Source organism: Emydura macquarii, unplaced genomic scaffold, assembly GCF_026122565.2.
Source record: "Emydura macquarii macquarii isolate MOO-44397 ecotype Brisbane River unplaced genomic scaffold, CSIRO-AGI_Emac_v2 contig_1045, whole genome shotgun sequence".
NCBI classification, from domain to species: domain Eukaryota; kingdom Metazoa; phylum Chordata; order Testudines; family Chelidae; genus Emydura; species Emydura macquarii.
The window spans coordinates 7,562,119-7,581,846 of record NW_027131182.1 but is presented as its reverse complement, the minus strand read 5'-3'; the positions used below and the strand labels follow the sequence as shown (position 1 = coordinate 7,581,846).

The 19,728-nt window shown below is 40.2% G+C and overlaps 1 protein-coding gene across 1 annotated transcript in view; it reads left to right on the top strand.

Moving 5' to 3' along the window:
• The window catches only part of MBD2 (methyl-CpG binding domain protein 2), a 57,199-nt gene that overhangs the window by 32,864 nt on the left and 4,607 nt on the right, over positions 1–19,728 (top strand). The window contains exons 4-6 of the mRNA XM_067545416.1: positions 6,882–6,972; positions 7,802–7,979; positions 19,532–19,673. Coding sequence (XP_067401517.1) covers positions 6,882–6,972; positions 7,802–7,979; positions 19,532–19,661 — 399 coding nt within the window. The 3' untranslated portion in view covers positions 19,662–19,673. The remainder of the gene's footprint in view (positions 1–6,881; positions 6,973–7,801; positions 7,980–19,531; positions 19,674–19,728) is intronic.

The window sequence follows — 19,728 nt, the reverse complement described above, 5'->3', positions numbered from 1 at the left end:
ATGAACTAGTCATTGAACTTAACTAGATGAATAAACTGAAATGAAAAAAATATTCCCTCCACACCTATAGAAGAGGCTACTGCTGTCAAAAGCTGTTTTACAAACTCTTGTTCCAAGTGCTTAGCTAGTGACTTTCACCAGTTCAGTGGTTTGACAGCAAGCATATATTGCTTAACATTATTTTTTTGGATTTAATGTAAATTATTTAAATATATTATAATAAATTGTCAATCTCAAATTTATTTTAAAATATTTTTAATAAAACCTGTATTTAATTTAAATAAAAGTCTGATTTAAATAAAATCTGATTTTTAATATTTTTTAAATAAATGTTTATCCATGCTGATAAAATTTGACATAAGTAAGTACTAAGCATAACATTTGTCTTGCAAATGTTCCAGCTCAGTACCTTCTTGTTTCATTTGGCTTAAATCATCCATGAAAACTGCTGGATTTTTGAACAGCTACAAGTTGAACAATCTAACCAAAAAAAATCCTCTACTATAGAAATTAAGGAATCAGATGATATATCCCAGTTCATGTCTTAGATCCTCCCAAAATGAAATTGCAAAGGGGGTTGACCCTCTTAGCTTCCACCCACTTCTAAGCAAATAGATGGGCCTTATAATATTACCTAAAGGTTATACGTGCTCACTGAAATGAGATTCGGACTCTGAGAATCTGTAATTAATCAGGAAAAGTATTACAGAATAGTCTGTAGTGGCTGATCCTGAATTGAATAATGTATTAAATTAAAACCATTGCATGTGTTTATATTGTTATGAGATGGATGAATCCTTGTAATGGATTACAAGGCCTAATAGAATCTGCTCAGAAACTAGTACCATGTGGTTTCACTTGGAGAGAGAGAGAGAGTATACACACAGAAACTGAAAGCAGTCAGGAAGTGAGAGAGAACAGTCAGAGAAAGAGGGAGAGGCAAGAAAGCAAAGCAGTAGCCTGTGAGCACAATGTGGTCCTGGAAAAAACTAGAGAGATTTTTGGGTCTGTTGACTAAAGAGTCTTATAGCAGTGAATTAAGAAAAGGCTCCTTTTGTTTTTAGTTCCTCCTGTATTTGGAGAAGCAGGACTTTTACATTCCTTGTAAATACACGATTACATCAAACAGAATATCAGACTCCATCTTCCAACTGGTACTTCCCCGGGCCCTAAAATTTGATTAGCTGCTATCAGTATTTTGCCCCAAGCTACTACTTAAAAAGTTGAATACATGTGACAATAACAAGGATGTCAGGTTTTTTTGTACTGGCTACTGCTCATAGATGTAATAAAAGCCTTGAGGAAATGGAAGGCAGGTTATGAAGTAAAAACTTATGCCCCAACCCTGCAAATTGCTTCAAGCAGACAGAATCCCATTGACAACATTGAGACCCCTGAATGGGCACACTGCTTGGAGTAACTTGCACAATTGGTGTCTAAAAGTTAAATTGAAAATCTTTAGGAAGACTCCTTATTTGCCCTTGATATAAATCATATCAATGGATCTGAGTTTTTGAGAAACAACTAGGCAATTCATGGGGCTACTTTAACGGAGTATTTTTATGTCTATTAAAGTAGATCTCTCAGAACTCACTGTTCCTTTAAAAATACAAGCACATTCAACTACATCTGCAGTGACCTCATTTAGTAGATAGAATTCATGAGTCATACATTTACTGTATAAGGATTCAATCTGGACACTCCTGCATTCTTCACTAAATATTACAAAGTGGAAATCTTACCTTGTTAAAAGGCTTCAAATCTTTCCTTATGCTTATTTATATTTACTTGCAGCTTTTTCCAAGCACTGGAATATATATACTGTAGGAGAATAATCCTTCTTTTGGTGTGGATAGAGTAGATGACCTTTTTTTAAAAATTATGATTAACCCTTAGAGATTTCTGACCTCTGGACAGAAAGTCTGAAGGTAAGTCTACACTGCAGTGAAAAACCTGTAGCTGGTCTGTGCCAGCTGACTCAAACTTCCAGGCTGTTCAATTGTGATGTAGATGTTTGGGTTTGGTCTGGAGACTGGGTTCTAGGACTCTGTGAGGTGGGACAGTCCAAGAGCTCAAGCTCCATCCCAAAACAGCCTGTAGCCTGTGATTGACTTGGTTGCAGGGGGGTCATTTTCATTTCAGGCTGAGGAGCTGTTTAAATGTGGTTTCGATGGGCAGTTTTAGTCCAGTGGTGCCAGTCTCCTCTCCAGGACTCCCATTTTACAGACAGGGAACTAAGGCACAGGAAAGCTAAGTGACTTGCCCAAGATCACACAGGAACTCTGTGGTGGAGCAGGGAATTGAACCTGGGTCTCCCGTATCCCAGGCCAGTGCCCCAGCCAACTGGTACAGTTTTCCTCTCTATGAAACTATATAGTAATTGGGGAAAAAAAATCTAAATTTCTAACTACTGATGCGAGGAATATCAGGAAAAGAAATGATTTCTGTAGCTGTCACAATAGAAGGATTAAAGTGTAGCTTTTCAGTAATTAAGCTGTAAATTTTCTTATGCTTTACATTATAATAAGTAAGATTGCCATGTCCTCTTGGGGCCCAATCTTGTACAATATAACTGCTGTGGGCAGTCCTGTTGACTTCCATGAGAAAAGGGGTCTCCCAGCTGTCAGAAGAGTGCTCGAGCCATTGAGCTACAGGATAGTCTGATGTGGGCTTCCTTAATCTCTCCTGTTGAAGCTGTTGCACTGTGGATAAATAATGAAAGAGTGATTGGAGCAGGGGGACTATACTTCTTATTCTTCTCACTGTCTTGATCTCCCTGGCCCAGTGACTGTTCTACTGTAGATAAATACTTAAATAGTCTTTGGGCCAGAGAGAGAGACATTAGCCACAATTTTTCCTGGAAGAGTGAAAGCATATTGGGGAAGCAAAATTATTTTATGATTTGCCAAACAAAATACTTCACTTAAAACAAATCCAAACAAAACAATTGTACAAGTGTAAATGACTTGCAAAAGAGTACCAATAGAAGCCTAAAATAGCAAGGAAATAAAGTTCTACCCACCCTTACAACTGTCACTTCACATTCCCTCATTACTTCTCCCACCAGAGAGGAAAGGTGGTCTTACAGCTGACAAGGAGTCGGGAAATCTCAGCTGAATTTCTGACTGTGCCACAGACTGCTATGTCACTTTGGGCAAGTCACTTAATCTCTTTCCTTCAATTCTCTCTCTGTAAAAGAGTACTTCCTTATTTCACAGGAATGCTGGGAGAATGGTCAAAGAATGTATGCCCTACTAACAGTGGATTCTGAGAACCAGTGACTCTGAAAAAGACTTGGGTCATGGTGGATAATCAGCTGAACATGAGCTCCCAGTGCGACCATGTGGCTAACGTGGTTACTGTATAAATAGGGGAATATTGAGTAAGAGTAAGGAGATTTTGCCTTTGTACTTGGCACTGGTGCAACGACTATTGAAATCCTGTGTCAAGTCTTGTGTCCACAATACAAGAAGGTTGTGGATGCATTGGAGAGGTTTGAGAGAAGCGCCACGAGAATGATTAAAGTATTGGAAAATATGCCTTTTAGCAAAAGTTTTAAGGAGCTCAATCTATTTAGCTTATTAAGTAGAAGGTTAAGAGGTGACTTGATCAATCTACAATTACCTATGTGGGAACACACATTTGATAATAGAGGGCTTTTTAATCCAGCAGAAAGAGATATAACAGGATCCCATGACTAGAAGTTGAATCTAGATAAATTCAGACCAGAAATAAGGTGCAAATTTGTAATATTGAGGGTTATTAACCACTGGAACAACTCACTAAGGATTGTGGTGGACTCTATCACTGGCAATTTTTCTACTGGATAGTTTTTACAAAAGACGTGTTTAGTTCAATCCACTGTATTGGACTTGAAGCAGGAATTAATTCAGGGAAGTCCTATGGCCTTTGTTATGCAGGAGGTCAGACTAGATGATCTATCTATTTTTGGTATTTATACAGTCCCTATCACCATAGTATCTGAGCGCCTCACAACTCTTAAAGTATTTTTCCTCAAAATATCCCTGTGAAGTATGGAAGTACTGATAATCTCCTTGGGTACTGGGCTTCCTACTCCAAGCTCTTCACATATCTGTGCTCTCCAGATACCCATCCTGAAGCAGCCATGTTTCCCCCAGTGGTTCCACACATCCATGTATCCCCTATTACCTAATCTTCCTCCCTGGCACCTCATGGTCTACCTGAGGAGTAGAAAGAGTGAGTTGGGGAAGCAAGCTGGTGGTGGCATCAGAACAGTAACATCTGAGTATACATCTACACTGCCAAGAAAGCCCATGACAAGTCTCAGAGCCTGGGTCATTTGACTCGGTCTCACAGGGCTTGGGCTGCAGGACTAAAAATAGCAGTGTATACGTTCCCACTCTGACCCTCCCCTCTCCCTGGGTTTCAGAGCTGAGGCTCCAGCCCAAGCCTGAACATCTACACTGCTATTTTTTAGCCCCACAGTCCGAGCCCTGCAAGCCCACATCAGTTCATCTGGGCTCTGAGACACGGCATGGCAGGTTTTTCTTTGCAGTGTAGACAAACCCTGTGATGTAATCTCTGTGTATGGAGATGGAAGTTCTTGGGTCTTGAGTATTTAGGTAGAGTAACAGGGCACAGTTTTAGAAAGGGAGCATTTTTTAAAGTTTCTTTTGCAGAAATTAGTAAATATTTTATTAAAAAATAATTAATTTGTCCTCTGAAGAGTTATTGTGCCAAACTGAGTGACTAAAATCCATTATTAAGCTGAATTAGAAATGTTTTAATCCTTTTTCACTGCTTATGCATATCTCAGTGTACTTTTAGATATAGAGTTGCTACTTACACTTTCATAATAACTGAAGCATGGATTTCTTCAGCATTCTAGAATTGTAAAGGCATTGTCACTATATCCAAAGAGTGGTATTGGCTCTTCTAGGAAATCTATTACACTTCTTTGGAATACAATATTTTAATGATACAGAGAATGGAAAATAATACATATGAAAGACAAAGGGTGCTAACTGTATACAGTTAAAAAAATAAGATGCAAGGGAAATAATCTGTGTCTTCAACTACCATCAAGGTAATAAGATAACTAAAGGGAGGGAGGTAATCTATTTAAAAAAAGAGTAAGACGAAACCACTGCCCTGAAATTGAGGAAAGGAAATCTTCAGCTAGAAACAAGAGTTCAGAAATTAGGTGAGAGTTCAGAAGAAAAATTTTAGGATTCAGAATTAAGTGTTCCTAGTCTTATGAGCAAATAAGGAGTGACGGATATCAAAGGAAACTGTTGGGTCACAAAGATATCCAAGAACAGGTTAGATAATGTATCAGTGGAACTATTGTAGTCAAGTAGTCCTACAATAATGCTGAGTCAAACTGGATGATCCAAAGGTCTTACTGAGTTAAGATCCAATTTGTAAAACGATCATGAATGTTTTGTTGTTCAGTTAAGAGAACAGTGGTGTTGGATGACTTTCTGTAGAAAATTAATTCTTTAATTTACCTACCCTGAATGATGCAAGTATCATTCACCCACTAGTCCAAATGTCATGATGGAACTCGCACAAGAATCCCCACAGCAATTTCCTGTCACATTTTCCTGTCATTGCTTAAATAGACAATTGACTTTCTCATTAACCTTTCCCTCCCCATGGATAGTGCCCTTCATCCCTGAGAAAATGGTTTCTCTTTAATGATTCCTGTTCAGAAGTTTATTGCATTTCAATATGAGTTTGATTGTTTTTTAATGATGGAGGCATCAGCGCATTGAGTACACTCATTAATTCTAAAAATAGATGTTGGGTGAAGGAGGGGGAAAATCAAATGTTCAAGTCACTAATCCCTTACACTTAGTGCCCTATATCAGAGATCCCGACTAAGTGGTACATTACTAACTTATCAAGAATGAGGGCTGTACCTAATTTTATTTAAAATAGAACTTACTGCTACCTGCTTTCAGTTTTCAGAAGTGATGGCTGTGGAGACTATATGTTCCATTGTGCAGTGCTCCATCTTAACCTGTGTGCAGGCTTGCCTCCAATCAATTTGTGGAGAATTTTTAGTTTTCTGGATGAACCTCACTGAGATTGATAGTATGGCTGATTTGATATTGTATTAAGAACTCAGTAGTACAGGCAGAAGGAACCTATGAATATGTGTATTCTGCGTTCTAAAAACTCACAGCAGTGAGACTCCGAGCTCAGTTCTACAGACTTGGGCTTGTGCTGCGGTGCTAAAAACAGCAGTGTAGACTTTGCAGCTCAGGCTGGAGTTTGGGCTCTGAAGCCTAAGGAGGAGGTAGGCTTCGGAGGCCAAGCTTCAGCATAAGCCTCTGCCAGCCTGAGTCTCTAGACCCGGGCTCTGAGACTTGCTGCCGTGCGATTTAAAATGCAATGTAGACGTATCTTAAAAAGCATAAAATTGGTAGATAGGAGTAAAAAAGAAGGAATTTGTACTTGTAGGAGTATCTCAGGCCACTAATCCATTTTTTTTGCCTGACAAACAAATAATGGCAGAGGTAGAGAAAAGTGGATTTAATTTGAGTTATATTTCAGATAAGTTTTTTAATTAGAAAATGCTAAGGGTTTGATCCCTCCCATGGAAGTCACTGACATGGTCCCTATCAATGGAGGGGATAATCAATGGAAGTATAATCAAGCCCCAGTCTTTGTGTACTAAGTCGTGTAGCTATTAAAAATGCTGATATTACTCTTCTTTATTTAATAAGGTGCAGCTGTAGGCCATCAGTTACCACTTTCCTTGTTTAAGTGTGTGTCCTAAATGGTTTTTGTCATGAATAAACTGTATGGTAATATAAACATGATTCTGTTGGTGCTGTGCTTTCACGTATATTTTTCTTTGCTAACAAGCAATCTCCCTTTCCATCTTTCAGCTTTTCTGGGAGAAAAGGCTACAAGGCCTAAGTGCATCTGATGTTAGTGAACAAATTATAAAATCCATGGAGCTACCTAAAGGTCTTCAAGGTACTGTATGCCTTTAGCAGCTATGCTATGCCTAGTAAGTGGAATGTATAAAAAAATGATCATGTTAACCTTTCAGATATTCTTAAATTGTTATGCATATCTGACTGTGATTTACTTTAGTAACCCTTGACATGTGCTTGCTGGCAGGAACACACCTGTCTCCTCAACAGGGTTTTCTCTTTTACTTAACTAATACAAAGAACATTTTAGAGTTGCACTGTTTTCTTGGTACAAGTGCAATTGATCTGAAATTCAATAAGTTGTTGGTCACAGTTAGTAACTATTTATTCTACCATATTGGAAACTTCTGTAAGAATCTGAAAGAGTTGTGAAAGACTTCACTACTACTTGCCAACATCGGCATCGTTCCTTGTGGCACTGAAGTAAAGAGAAGTGAGATACTGGTATAGATTAATGTTAAAAGCTACAAAAATAAATTGAATTTCAAGACCCAAATGTTACATTAATAATGGTATTTGAGAACAAGATAATTGCTGGAGAAGGAACCCAGAACATTACATTGGTTGACCTTGTTTGAGGAAACTGTAGCCAATTTGTAAAGTTAGCATCTTTGTATATGTTTGGGTTTTTTTACTATATGTTAAATTGCATTAACCGGATTTCAAAGTCATTTGTTAAAATATCATTTGTATTTCATTGTCCTTATTATTTCCATTAGATATATGGTCTTAAAGTGTATGCTCATACATCTGGATATTATCTTATGCATAGTTGTCTTGCAAACAAGAGAAAGTCTGCCATTTGAAGTCACGTGTAAAGTAAGCCATCCAAGTTAAATAAATATATTATTTAATAATTTATATTTTAGGAGTTGGCCCAGGCAACAATGACGAGACCCTCTTATCTGCTGTCGCCAGCGCTTTGCACACCAGTTCTGCACCTATCACAGGGCAACTCTCTGCCGCAGTGGAAAAGAACCCAGCAGTGTGGCTTAATACATCTCAGCCCCTTTGCAAAGCATTCATTGTTACAGATGAGGACATTAGGTAAGGCAGTTGAGATATAAAGTTTTCACTAAAATGTGCATTTTCATATACTGAGTTTGCTCTTCGTATCTCATGAAAAAACACAGTATATTCCAAAACATTGGACAGAATCATGTACTTCTCTATTTGAACCTAAGTGTATCTGCTAAACTGCGGAATAAACTGATTACTTCCTAAATATATTTGCATTTAACAGAATCAAGGAAAACACTCTTATGGTTAGAGTGCTAGCCTGGGACTTGAGAGACTTGGGTTCAAATCCCTTCTGTACCACAGGCTTCCTGTGTGATTTTGGGCAACTCATTTTGTCACTCTATGCCTCAGCAGATCCCTGTCTGTTAAATGGGGATAATAGCACTTTCCTACCTGATGAGTGTCGTGAGGATAAATACATTGAAAATGTTGAGACATTCTGATACCCTGGCAATGGGGGCCCCAAATAAGTACCGTGGCTAGATTTTTATGGGTAAATTTGTTTGCAAAACCTGAATATTTGCAATGATACCTCTTTTTGATCTGAGCCACAGAGGATCTGAGCTCTATTCTAGCCACCAGTTAGCTTTTTGCTATGTATATAAAGTAGGCAGGACTGAAAGCTAGAGTCTGGGTCCTTGTGCTAGCAAGCTCTTCACCTTGCAGCCTGGCACTCCAGTTTTTCTAATTGACAGAGCTGGGAATTGAATCCAAGAGTTTTGGCTCCCGGTTTTGTGCTTTAGCCACTTGAAGCACTTCAACTTCTGGAGTTCTAAACAGTTCTTCCCTCAGTTAAGATGTCTCCTGAATAGTGTTGAATTGGGCAGTATAAAACTGATTTTTTTTAGGAGTTATTTATTAATGATTAATTATCCTATTCACTATTGTGCTTTTAATTTCCAAAACAGTGAACAAATATTACATTCATATAATGTTTGCGATTTCACTGCCTTTGTTTTATAGATGAGAAAACTGAGGCAGAGAGACTAAATAAATTCCTGAAGTCCTCACAGGGAGCTGGTTCTCCTTTGAGTGATTGCTCATGTCCATTCCAATATAGGTGTGTTCACGACCCTACGGCCCCTCAGTTCCTTTTTTCCACCCGTGATGGTTGCTGGAACTAGCACTTGCTCTCTGCAAGTGCCATTCCCCTTGTTTGAACTCTTTGTTATTCAAAGTACTTTAGTTAGTTTTAAGTAGTTGTTAAGTAGTGTAGTTAGATAAGAAGTCCCTGAGGGACTTACAATGGCCGGGCCATGCCCTGGTCGCCTGGATTTAAGCTGGCCCCACGATCGATATCTTAAGTGCCTGGGGGAAGAGCAGGAAAGGTAAGTGTAAGATATGCAGGGCTTTTAAACTGCAGACTCAGAAGGACAGAGAGATCAGTTAAAAGCCTTGCTTATGAAGGCAGCACTCCGCCCAGCGTCTGAGCCGTCCCGCTCCACCTTGGCCCGAGCGTCACCTCGGTGCAGAGTGCACCGCAGGCACCGGGCTTGACTCGGCACTGAGTCACATCCCTGGTGCCGAAGAAGAAGAGACAGCGCGCAGAGCGCGGACACTCCCCTGTGCTGTTGGTACGGGCAGGGTCGAGGCGGAGATGCACTGGCCACGGCCCATTGAGTCTTCTCCAGTGCCTGCATCTCCGAGCAGGGAGCCTCTGCCAATTCTTGGGGGTGGGAGAGTGCCCCTGCTGACATCGTCGACACCGGAGGTTTTTCAGGCGGCAAGAGTCTTGTTGGCCTGCCTACGCCACTTCCACCACCCCCCCCTCCACCGAGGGAGAAGGGGCCGGTGTCCTGGGGCAAACCTGCGTTGGGTCCCCCCAAAGAGCGGTGGAGATCCCTGGTCCGGGGAGGAAGATCTCCCACCAGACAGCCACCGGGGGTAGAGCGAGGATGCTCCCCCAGCAGTCGCTCCAGGTCGGCGTCATTGAGCCGACTTGCACCAGTATGGAACGTAGAGTCTCCCTCTCGGCACCGACGTCGATCCCCAGCACCAAAGGCAACACATGCCAGGAGGCGGCACTAGTCGAGGTCTGCCAGGCAGCACCTGGACAGCTCTAGTTCCCGATCTCCAGCACCAGGGAGTTTGCCCGCACCGAGGCGGTGTAGAACCTGGTCGCCATCGGAGAGCCTGGCATCGAGCTCGACTGCACCAAGGCGGCACAGAACCCGGTCGCCATCGGAGAGCCTGGCACTGAGGAGTTTGCCCGCACCGAGGCAGCACAGAACCTGGTCACTGTCAGAGGCTCGGCACCGAGGGGTTTTCCCACACTGAGGCGGTGCGGAACCAGGTCGCCATTCGAGGACCCCGCACCGCGCAGTCCCTGACGCGGAACCCAGTCACCGGAATAAGGCTCGGCACTGCGGAGTTCGGAGTGGTGCCGGTCTCGATTACCAAGGGGTAAGCGGCGCCGCAAGTCCTCGGTACCGAGGCTCCGGTACTGAGCGCTCTTTGGAGTACGCCTTCATCCATCAGCCTCTCGTGGCGATGGATGGCGGTCCTTGTCGTCCTCCATGTTGGAGGCGGCGGGAAGACGGCTCGGGACCAAGGACGGCCATAGCACGGCTGGTATAGTGGCTCGGTCCCGCAGGGGGGACAGTCGTCGGGATAGCCGATGCCCCCACAAGGCGTCACAGCAGGTGGCACCGTCAGCCCTGGTTTGGCCCCAGATGGGGGCACTCAGATGAGACCAGGGCCCCAATCCACCCTGTCAGCAGGGGTGCAGTCCATACCCCTGCACAGGAGAAGGCCCATAGACACCGCTCCTTGGATGAGGAGTTGGACCCCATGGAGGGCCCCTCTACAGGTGTTTCCCTTCAGCAGGCAGGGGAGCACCCACAGGACGTACCTCGGCAGTCCTCTTCCTCCTCCCCGGATGAGGCAGTCTCCTGGGACCACATGGCGCCACTGGAGGATTTCAAGGCGCACCAGGAGCTGTCAAGAGGGTGGCCTCTAACTTGGAGCTGGAGGTCAAGGAGTTAGTGGAGGCCGTCGATACCCTCTTCAATGTGCTGGCAGGGGCTGCCCCAGCGAGAGTGGCCCTACCAGTCCATGATAGGGTCCTCAAAATTATTAAGGCCCTGTGGCAAACCCCTTTCTCAGTCACCCCTACGTCGAAGGTGGCTGAGAAAAAGTATTATGTCCGGCCGAGGGGTTCGAGTATCTGTTCACTCACCAGGCCCCGGGAACCCTGGTGGTAGACACAGCCAACCAGCAGGACAGGCAAGGTCAGCCTGGTTCCATTCCCGAGAACAAAGACAACAAACATGCACGCACCTATATTGGAATGGACATGAGCAACATATCTTGAAGAACAACAGTTACTGGTAAGTAACCTTGTTTTTCAGAGCCAGTGTGGAGCACTGGAGTCCCTGAACTTTTAGTCCTGTACTCAGAGCTCTAAACGAGGGAGTAACAGCAACTTAAAAATAAGACTTCTGTTTGAAAATATTTTACCTGTTATTGTTATAATTAACACCTAAGATCATACTATAACAGTAAAGCTGAAGGACTTGGAGAGGATTTTTTTCTGTTTACTTGTCACATTTGACAGTATTTTATTCATCGTAGGGCAGCTTTTCCTGTTATTGTCAGTCTGTGTGAGGTGTTTTTGTTGTTGTTGTTGTTTTAACTTAACAAGGGAGAAGAAACACTTTTTAAAACAAAATTGTAAAATCACAACAATTGTTTGAGGACCCAGGGGCAGGGGCAAGCATAGTAATTGAAATTGCTTCTGACTTAACCGTGACCCTGACTGTTCACTATGAAGCACAGAACGCTTATCTGCCCATTTGTGTGGGATTTTTTTAACTAAAATGCATGACTGTCAGAAATGAAAATCAAACTTCACACAAAGACCATGAAGGAAACTAAAACAATGTAAAAGGTAGCATCATATCATAGCCTATCTGTTATAACACAGCAAAAAAGGTAATAATTGTAAAAAACACTAATTGCATTCAAAACATACGGGATGGAGAGAAAAAACTTTGGTCTCATCTGATCAGAGGCAAGTAATGGCTATGAATTTTGCAGACAGAGCATAACAACTACCTCCATATAGTAAAATGATTGCCAGTTTGAGCCTTGGGTAACCCTTTATTAGGATATTTATCACCATTACAAATTTATAGAGGATACTTTAACAGTTATTAGAGCCTACAAAAATTGTAGACACTTGTAGAGATGGAATATCCATTCCTTTTCTACGTTAGGATGAAAAAAAATACCGTTTTGTGTGTTTGGGATGGGGGGTGAGGGTTTTAAATCGAAAACTGATCTCAAATGAAAAGACACTAATTTTTTGGGACACCTTTTGTGCTTCTGCCGTAACAGGAGCTAAATACTATTCCCAGAGCTGTGCACATTTTTGCTGGCACAACAGATACAGCAATGCTGGTACATAAACAAGAAAGGAAATCAAATGGAGCCGTATTGGACTTTGCAGTATGGAAAAAGTGTGTGTGTGTTGACGGGGAGGTTGGAAATGATAGTGGAAGTTCAAACAACACTTCAGTGTGGTCATAGACAATTATTTGGCCCAACATTTGCATAAAAGAACACTTTCTTTTGTGTTCTCTGTATATATGAAATGAAGTATGTAAATGTAAAAATCATGCTAGGCCCAATGGTACGCTTTTGTATAAAAGATAGATAGTTGCTTTGTACAAGACAACAAAACAATCTATTTAAAGTATGCTCAGAGTTTAAGATTTTTGATCTTGGATTACTCTGTTATTTAGGTGTGACATGATTTCTTGCTGTAGCAATTTTGCTTTTATCAAAGCTAAATCTAGTATAATTTCATTGTAATTTGGTTTTTGGAAGGTTTGTTTTTTTCATATTCCCCAGGCATTCACATTCTTACAGTTTATGTTTTGCAGTGCAGTGCTTTCCCCCTGCTCTTCCCACCACATACACAGTACCAGTGTTTTATGGTTCTTGTTAAGAAAAATAGCCACCAGAACACATTTTCAATGACCTATGTGTCTTGTCTTGCTCCACAAAAGCTTTTAGAGTAAAATTCTGGCTCCACTGGCAAAATTCCCATTGATTTCAATAGGGCCAATATTTTGTCCCAGACCTGTACTCGATTTAAAAAAAAAAAAAGAATTTATTGAAACTGGGAAAGGTATTTATTTAATAACAGGTAACCGTATATTATATGTGATCCAAAGAGAGAAACGCAGTCCTATTCGAAATTCAATCCAAAATTCTTAAATTAAAAACAAAAGGTACCACTTACTAAAGCATTTCTAAGTAGTTATCTAACATCTTTAGTATTCAGGATTAAACATTTTTCAGCTTGACTAGGGAACTTTTCTTCCTAGCAGAAGAGAGATTTAACAATGAATAATTACAAGCTGCTTATGTATAATTAATGTTTCATATAACCACCGGCAGAGGGCACTTTTTAATTGCTGTTCTGCTTTTCCATATTTATAAAGTACTGATTTTTAAGAAAAATCTATGCAAACTTACTTTGGTAAATTAAATCTAAAATAAAAAAGACCTATTCTCATTTTCTCACTGAAACTACTGTATACTATTTTTGCAAGGACTTCTATGGATTCAGTTGCATACTGAAGGATTTCTACTATAATAATGCTGCCATAAATTAGCATAAGAAATCAAGTTGAACAATTAATGGAAAATTCATTTACTTTAGGGCTGCAAATTTTATTTAATATTAATAGAAAACTCATCCATAAATGTAATAATTCAAATCATGCTGCTTTTAAAATATATTTGCTCTTGGCATAAAATTCATGTTCTAGTTCTATTATAGAATCTGCACAGTCAAAGCTGAATCCGCTTGCTGTGTTTCCAAAGAATATATGCTTAAGGCATTGCACTGTGGTCAGCTGTTTATATACTTGTTTTTTAAAAGGACTGCTGTGCATGAGACCAGCACTTTTTCTTCAGGAATAGGAATGCTGTAAGTAAGCTGAAAGAAGCAGCCCTCTGGTTAATGATCCCTTAGGAGATTATCTAGTTCGAGGTGGATAATACCTGGGAAAGATGTGGTGCAGTGCGAAATTCTAGCCTCTGGATTGGAGTATGGGAACCAGTCAAGGGGTTGGCCTATTGCAGTGGGGAGAGGACTGGCTGACTCCAGTACAGGTCATTTCTGAGTACTGTAACAGTTGACTAACATTGTAGAGTTATATCTAGTTTCTTTGAAGTGGAAGGAAGGAATGTTTTATAAACCAGGAAGGGGAAACAATTTTAACTTCCTGAGGCCAGGCAGTAGAAGCATACCTTTCAGGGTAAATCTGTCATGATTTTTTAAAATGTGATTGGATATACTTACCTACAGGCATCAAATAACTATTTCCTAATTAATTGTTGCAGGTTATGACAAGATGACTTAAACTTCTAAGTGAATATTGTGTATCTTTCCTCTTTAGTTTCCTGAAGTTGTATGGGGGAAAGGTCATAGGTATTTGTAAAGAATGTTTTTACTGTCACCTTTGTTGGCTTCTGTGTTCAGAGAGCAGAGCTACTGAAGAATGGGCATGGAAAGCCCAAGGCCCTAGGATGTTCCAAGTTAATGTCTTCTTTTCTGTTCTATGAACACTTTCTTCTCTGAGCCTATATTATATAGGAATAGCATATAAATTAGGGACCTATGTAAATCATGATTTTAATTTTTTAGAAAATCCATGACAATGTAAAAGGGAAAGCACAAAATTTCGTGGAATATGCATGGAATTAATTTTACAACTAAATTTTTAATTAATTTTATATCTAAAATTGTCAGTAAACACAAGCATATAGTCTACTATATTCAATAATGTTCAATTATTTCTATTTCTATTTTTGATTTTAAGTTAAGCATCGTTAGTCAGTTCACTTGTTCTTCTTTCATGGATTGCCTTTGCACAGGAACAATCTGCCCATATGCCAAAATACTTCTCACGGTGTCCACAGAGTTGTAGAAAACAGATAAATATCACTTGGCCAGTTTTGTTGTGTAGGGAAAGCATGGTTCTGCAGATCTCCAAAAAGCAGTCAGCAAAAGGGCACTGCTGCATTCCTTTACATAACACTGGTAGCCTTCTAATTCAGTTTTGCATCTCTTGTGGAAACCAGGTATGGAATCCAGTGAGAGGGCATCCAAGTTTAACATACAAATTTGCATGGGGTCAAACATCTTTACAAGGATGTTTAAGGAACTGGTTTGTTGGTTAGATGAAATGGGATTTTCTTTCACTGTGATGGTGAAAATAGTAGTTTGGAAGCTTATCTGCAATTTCCATAAAAATTTTAATACATAGGTTTTGAATCCCTGCATTGCTCACCTCTAAGTGCTCAATATGTGTTAAGTCAGCAACTTTACTGTACACTTGATGAACACAAATCTCATGGCTTTCAAACTATTTGATTAAATCAACAAGCTCTTTGCTATTCCTTGCGATTAAGTCAAGTTGAATCTGTAACATTCCTGAATGGTTCAGCAGACGTTTCAACTCCTTTAACACTTCTGTTAAATTTTCATTTGCTTCTCTACAAAACTCGAATAAAAAGTAATGTACTATGCACGGGGTTCAGTAGCAGCATACCAGTTTTCACATCTCGGCTTAACTGGTTTAGGGGGCAATTTTACAGGAAGATTTGAACCCACAGCCTAGACTGTGCTTTGCACATTGCTCTTTAAAACACAATTTTCTGCTCACAGTGTTTAAAAACCCTTTTGACTGTTGCTGTTATCTCGTCAGCTGGTAAATTGGGCCACCAGATGTCACTAGCAAGAGCTAATGTGTGAGCATTTCAGGTAAAATGAACTGAGTTAGGCAGTAATCCCTGAAGTAGTTGATTGTAGGATGTGTTATCAGAGAGGAATCCACTGATACCATCAAAATCCACCCCAAAGGTATTCAGGCACTTGCAATAGTTTCTGCAATGATATTGTAATTGTGAGTAATCAACTCCGAGGCAGGCCATATCTACAGGTGCTATAGCAGCACAGTTATGGCCTCTGTAGTTCATTAGTGGAGATGCTGCTACAACAATGGAAGGGGTTTTTCCACTGCTATAGGTAATCCACCTTTCCAAGTGGCAAGATTCTTCTGTCAACATAGCTATGGCGCTCAAGGATGTGAATTTTTCATAGCTATTCTGACCTAACTTTTATGTGCAAATCAGGCCTGAGTCAATATGCTAGAGGGAAGTAAGAAAATTAGAGTGAAAAAAAACTTTGTCACTGGTGTTATATCAGCTTTTATACTGACCGCTGCTGCTTTGTTTTGTCCTCCTCCTCCTCCTTTTGGAAGGGAGGGTCTTCACAGAAGTACTTTGGGGAGTGCTAGGGAGTGCATCTGTTCAGCTGAGCAGCCCCAATGACATCCTCATATGTTCTCTTGAGGCAGATTTCCTTAATATCTCTGCTACCATATCAAATGGACACAAAGGCACTGGATCCTCTATGAATGTAATCTAGCACACATTTCTTACTGTCCAGATTGGCTTCTACCTTTGACCAGTTCTAGTGATTGTAGGTATACATTTTTTGTGCAAATGCTTTTCTGCTGAAAAATACAATCTTGTCAAAACTGAAAGTTTTCAGAGGAAAATGTCCTAGGTATGGCTGGGTTATAAGGCAGAGAATGCCATCATCAGAGGATCTGGACATGCACTGGACTCTGATTCTGCTCTGATTTATATTGGTGAAAATCTGAAGGAAATGGAACTACACCTGTGTAAAACTGGTGTTAGAGAACAATTTTAGGTCCATTGACTAACTGATCTGTATCTCTTTTGAATTTCCTGACTTGTACTTTAGAGGGCTAGTTCATATTGCCTGTGCTTTGCTTAAAAATAAATTACATTCATTAGCACTGATGTTACTGTACCCAACACTATTAAAGTACAACCCAACATGATGTACAGAGCAGAAAGATACCAAAGTTTATGTGAACATAAGCAATCTTTATTATTTAAACTTTAACAGACCCATTTTTCACAATGTTCACAATGTGAACTTAACATAAAACTTGAAATGAAGCTTATTACATCTCACACTTTTCTCACGTGGTATCCATATGCAGCTTGTAGCTTAATAAAGTACCTAGGTTAATGCAGAGTGAGATCCTCATCCCTGCTCTGGCCCTGGGTAAAAGGGTCAGAGCAGCATAAAGAGGTTCTAAAAGCCCCGTATCTAGCCAGGGAAAGAATCCCCTGGTTCGGGCACTGTAGAAGACAGACAAAAGACTGCCTTCTAAGTAACCCCTCACAGACTGGTAGTGGGGCTGAATCCAAGGAGGGGTATCTGTGACACCCTATGTCTGAAAACAACACCCCAAAACCCCCATATTCACCAATGTCATATAATTACGATATGTTCTGTACAAAGTATGCCTTGTGTGGTGTTATTTAAAAAGACTAGATCTGCTAAACATTTATATCCAATTGGATTTAGGTGCTACCATAGGATGTGAGTTATAAAATATTGTTGTAAATGCTACTAGAACATGTTGTGAGTTGGGAACCACCTAAACCAGCTTTTCAGGTACAATAGTGAAATGGCCAGATGTGCTATTGGGCCATCTAGGACAGATTCCACTACCAGCGATTGCTTACAGTGAAGGACTGCGACCTTGTGTTTATTTCATTTGGTAATTTCTTTTAATCTCTTTACGCTTGCCACTTATAATCACTTAAAATCTATTTTTCTGTAGTTAATAAACTTGTTTAGTGTTTTATCTTAACCAGTGTGTCTTTGAGTGAAGTGTCTAGACAAACTGCTCAGTAACAAAAGCTGGTGCAATTCCTTCCACTCGAGGGAAGGGTGGACTGGATAATAATCTCCACTAGTCAGGGTCTTTCACCAGGGTAGATGTTGTGGTCCTATGATTCTGGGCTGAGGAACAAGCTGGAGTTTCTCTCACAAGTGGTTGGAAAGCATTCACTGAACTAAGATGGGTGTAGTCCCTGCCTGTGGAGGGCTATGTAAGTGTAATACCTGGGAGTAAGCTGGGAGTTTGTGGCTTGTCACATCATCACAGTATGAGAGGTAGCCCAAGCTGATGAGACAGAGGGCTCAGTGGTATCCCAGGTAGTACCCCAGGGGTTCTGCATACCATCACAGTATGTTAGGGGTGGCGCCACAGCACTGAAGCTATAGAGAGGTTTCTGTAACTGAGGGCCCTAGGGTGTGTAATTTACACTGGGGGCCTCTCTAGCCTCCCAGACAGCCCAGGATCAAGAGAGTGCAGACACTTCAGTGTCACCCTCCCCCTGGGCTAAGAGTTCGGTGCTATGGCTCTAAGAGAACTGTCTGTTTAAACTGGGTTTTGTAACATTCTCTTAAAATTTGGAAAACTCTACAAGACACAGGACAGAATTTCATCCAGTGTTTTAAAATACTTATTTTTAATAGATGTAAATTGTCTGTGTATTGGTGGCTTGTTTTCTTTCTCTTAAATGAAGTTGAAATTAACATAGCTGTCTGTTTAGCAGCTTCTTTTGTAGCATTAAACCTTTTTTTGAACTAACATTTTTATCTGAAGTCAGAATAGAACTTGGTATAGGTTCAATTAAAGACAATGTTCAGATAAAAATAGTACTTTTAAAATCTGGCTTGTTGTACTAACACTTCAGCTTATTCAGTTCTGATAATATAAAATATTAAAAAGTCACTATACTGTTCTGTTACATTGTACTCAGCTTGAATAATGAAACTGAACCAGTCAGTTTTAGGGTTTGGTTTTCACTCTATAGTTTCCAACTGTGGTGATTGGGAAGGGAATGTTTGAATATTAACCCATTTTCTTCTAAACATAAAACTCCAGTAACTGTCTATTTTTAAATTGGGTTTTGTAAAATCCTCTTAAACTTGCAAAATTTAGATTTTGGGTCTTAATTTTGTTGCTTCCTTTTTAACTTTTGCTCAGAACAAGTTAGATGGGTAATAAAATATGTATTATGGGGCTTAATAAACTAGTGGCTATTTAAAAATGTTCTCAGCTGTGGAGTGACATTTAGAACCTGGAGGAATTTTCCCATCAAATTATAACTCTCTAAAGTAGATCACATTTGCGGACTAAAAATTTGAACTGTCATATCGGAAAACATGATTTCTGCAGTGCTTTTAACATTACTTTAGAAATGAATATTTGGAAGGTGCTCTTTTACACTTGCTGTGAAAGAATTTATGTTTCCTGGTAAAGCCTCAGAAAAAAATAATGCAGTCTAGCACAGCACTCATAATTCTTTCCTCTATTCCATACTGTGATACAGTCGGTCTTGCATTATTGTGCCACAGCTGGTGAGTCCTGAGAAATTATGTAATGATGTTTTTGAGTGATAGCTCTGTGAAACCTAAAATGGTAGCTGACTATTTACAGGAGAGCCTTTTCCACAAAGAAGCCAGAAAATCATTCTACTTGGTGCTGTGAAAGTCAGTTTTGTAGTAGGATTCATGGAATCAGCTTTAAGATGTTTCTGTTTTGACTAAAATACAAGTCTTGCAAACCCTTTCTTATGAGTGAATGCTTAGGCAAATGTTATAGTCTTATGTTAATATACTTAGAGGATTGTTATTTCAAATGTTTGTCGCTCTGTTTTTGAAACAGAAAACAAGAAGAGCGGGTGCAACAGGTGCGTAAAAAACTGGAGGAGGCACTTATGGCAGACATCTTGTCACGGGCTGCTGATACAACAAAAGATATGGATGTGGAAATGGACAATGGAAATGAAGCATAAGAAAAGGATCAGGTAAAGCCAGAACTTCAGGTGGTACTTCTGAGATAGCAAAACTTTGTAGTTATTA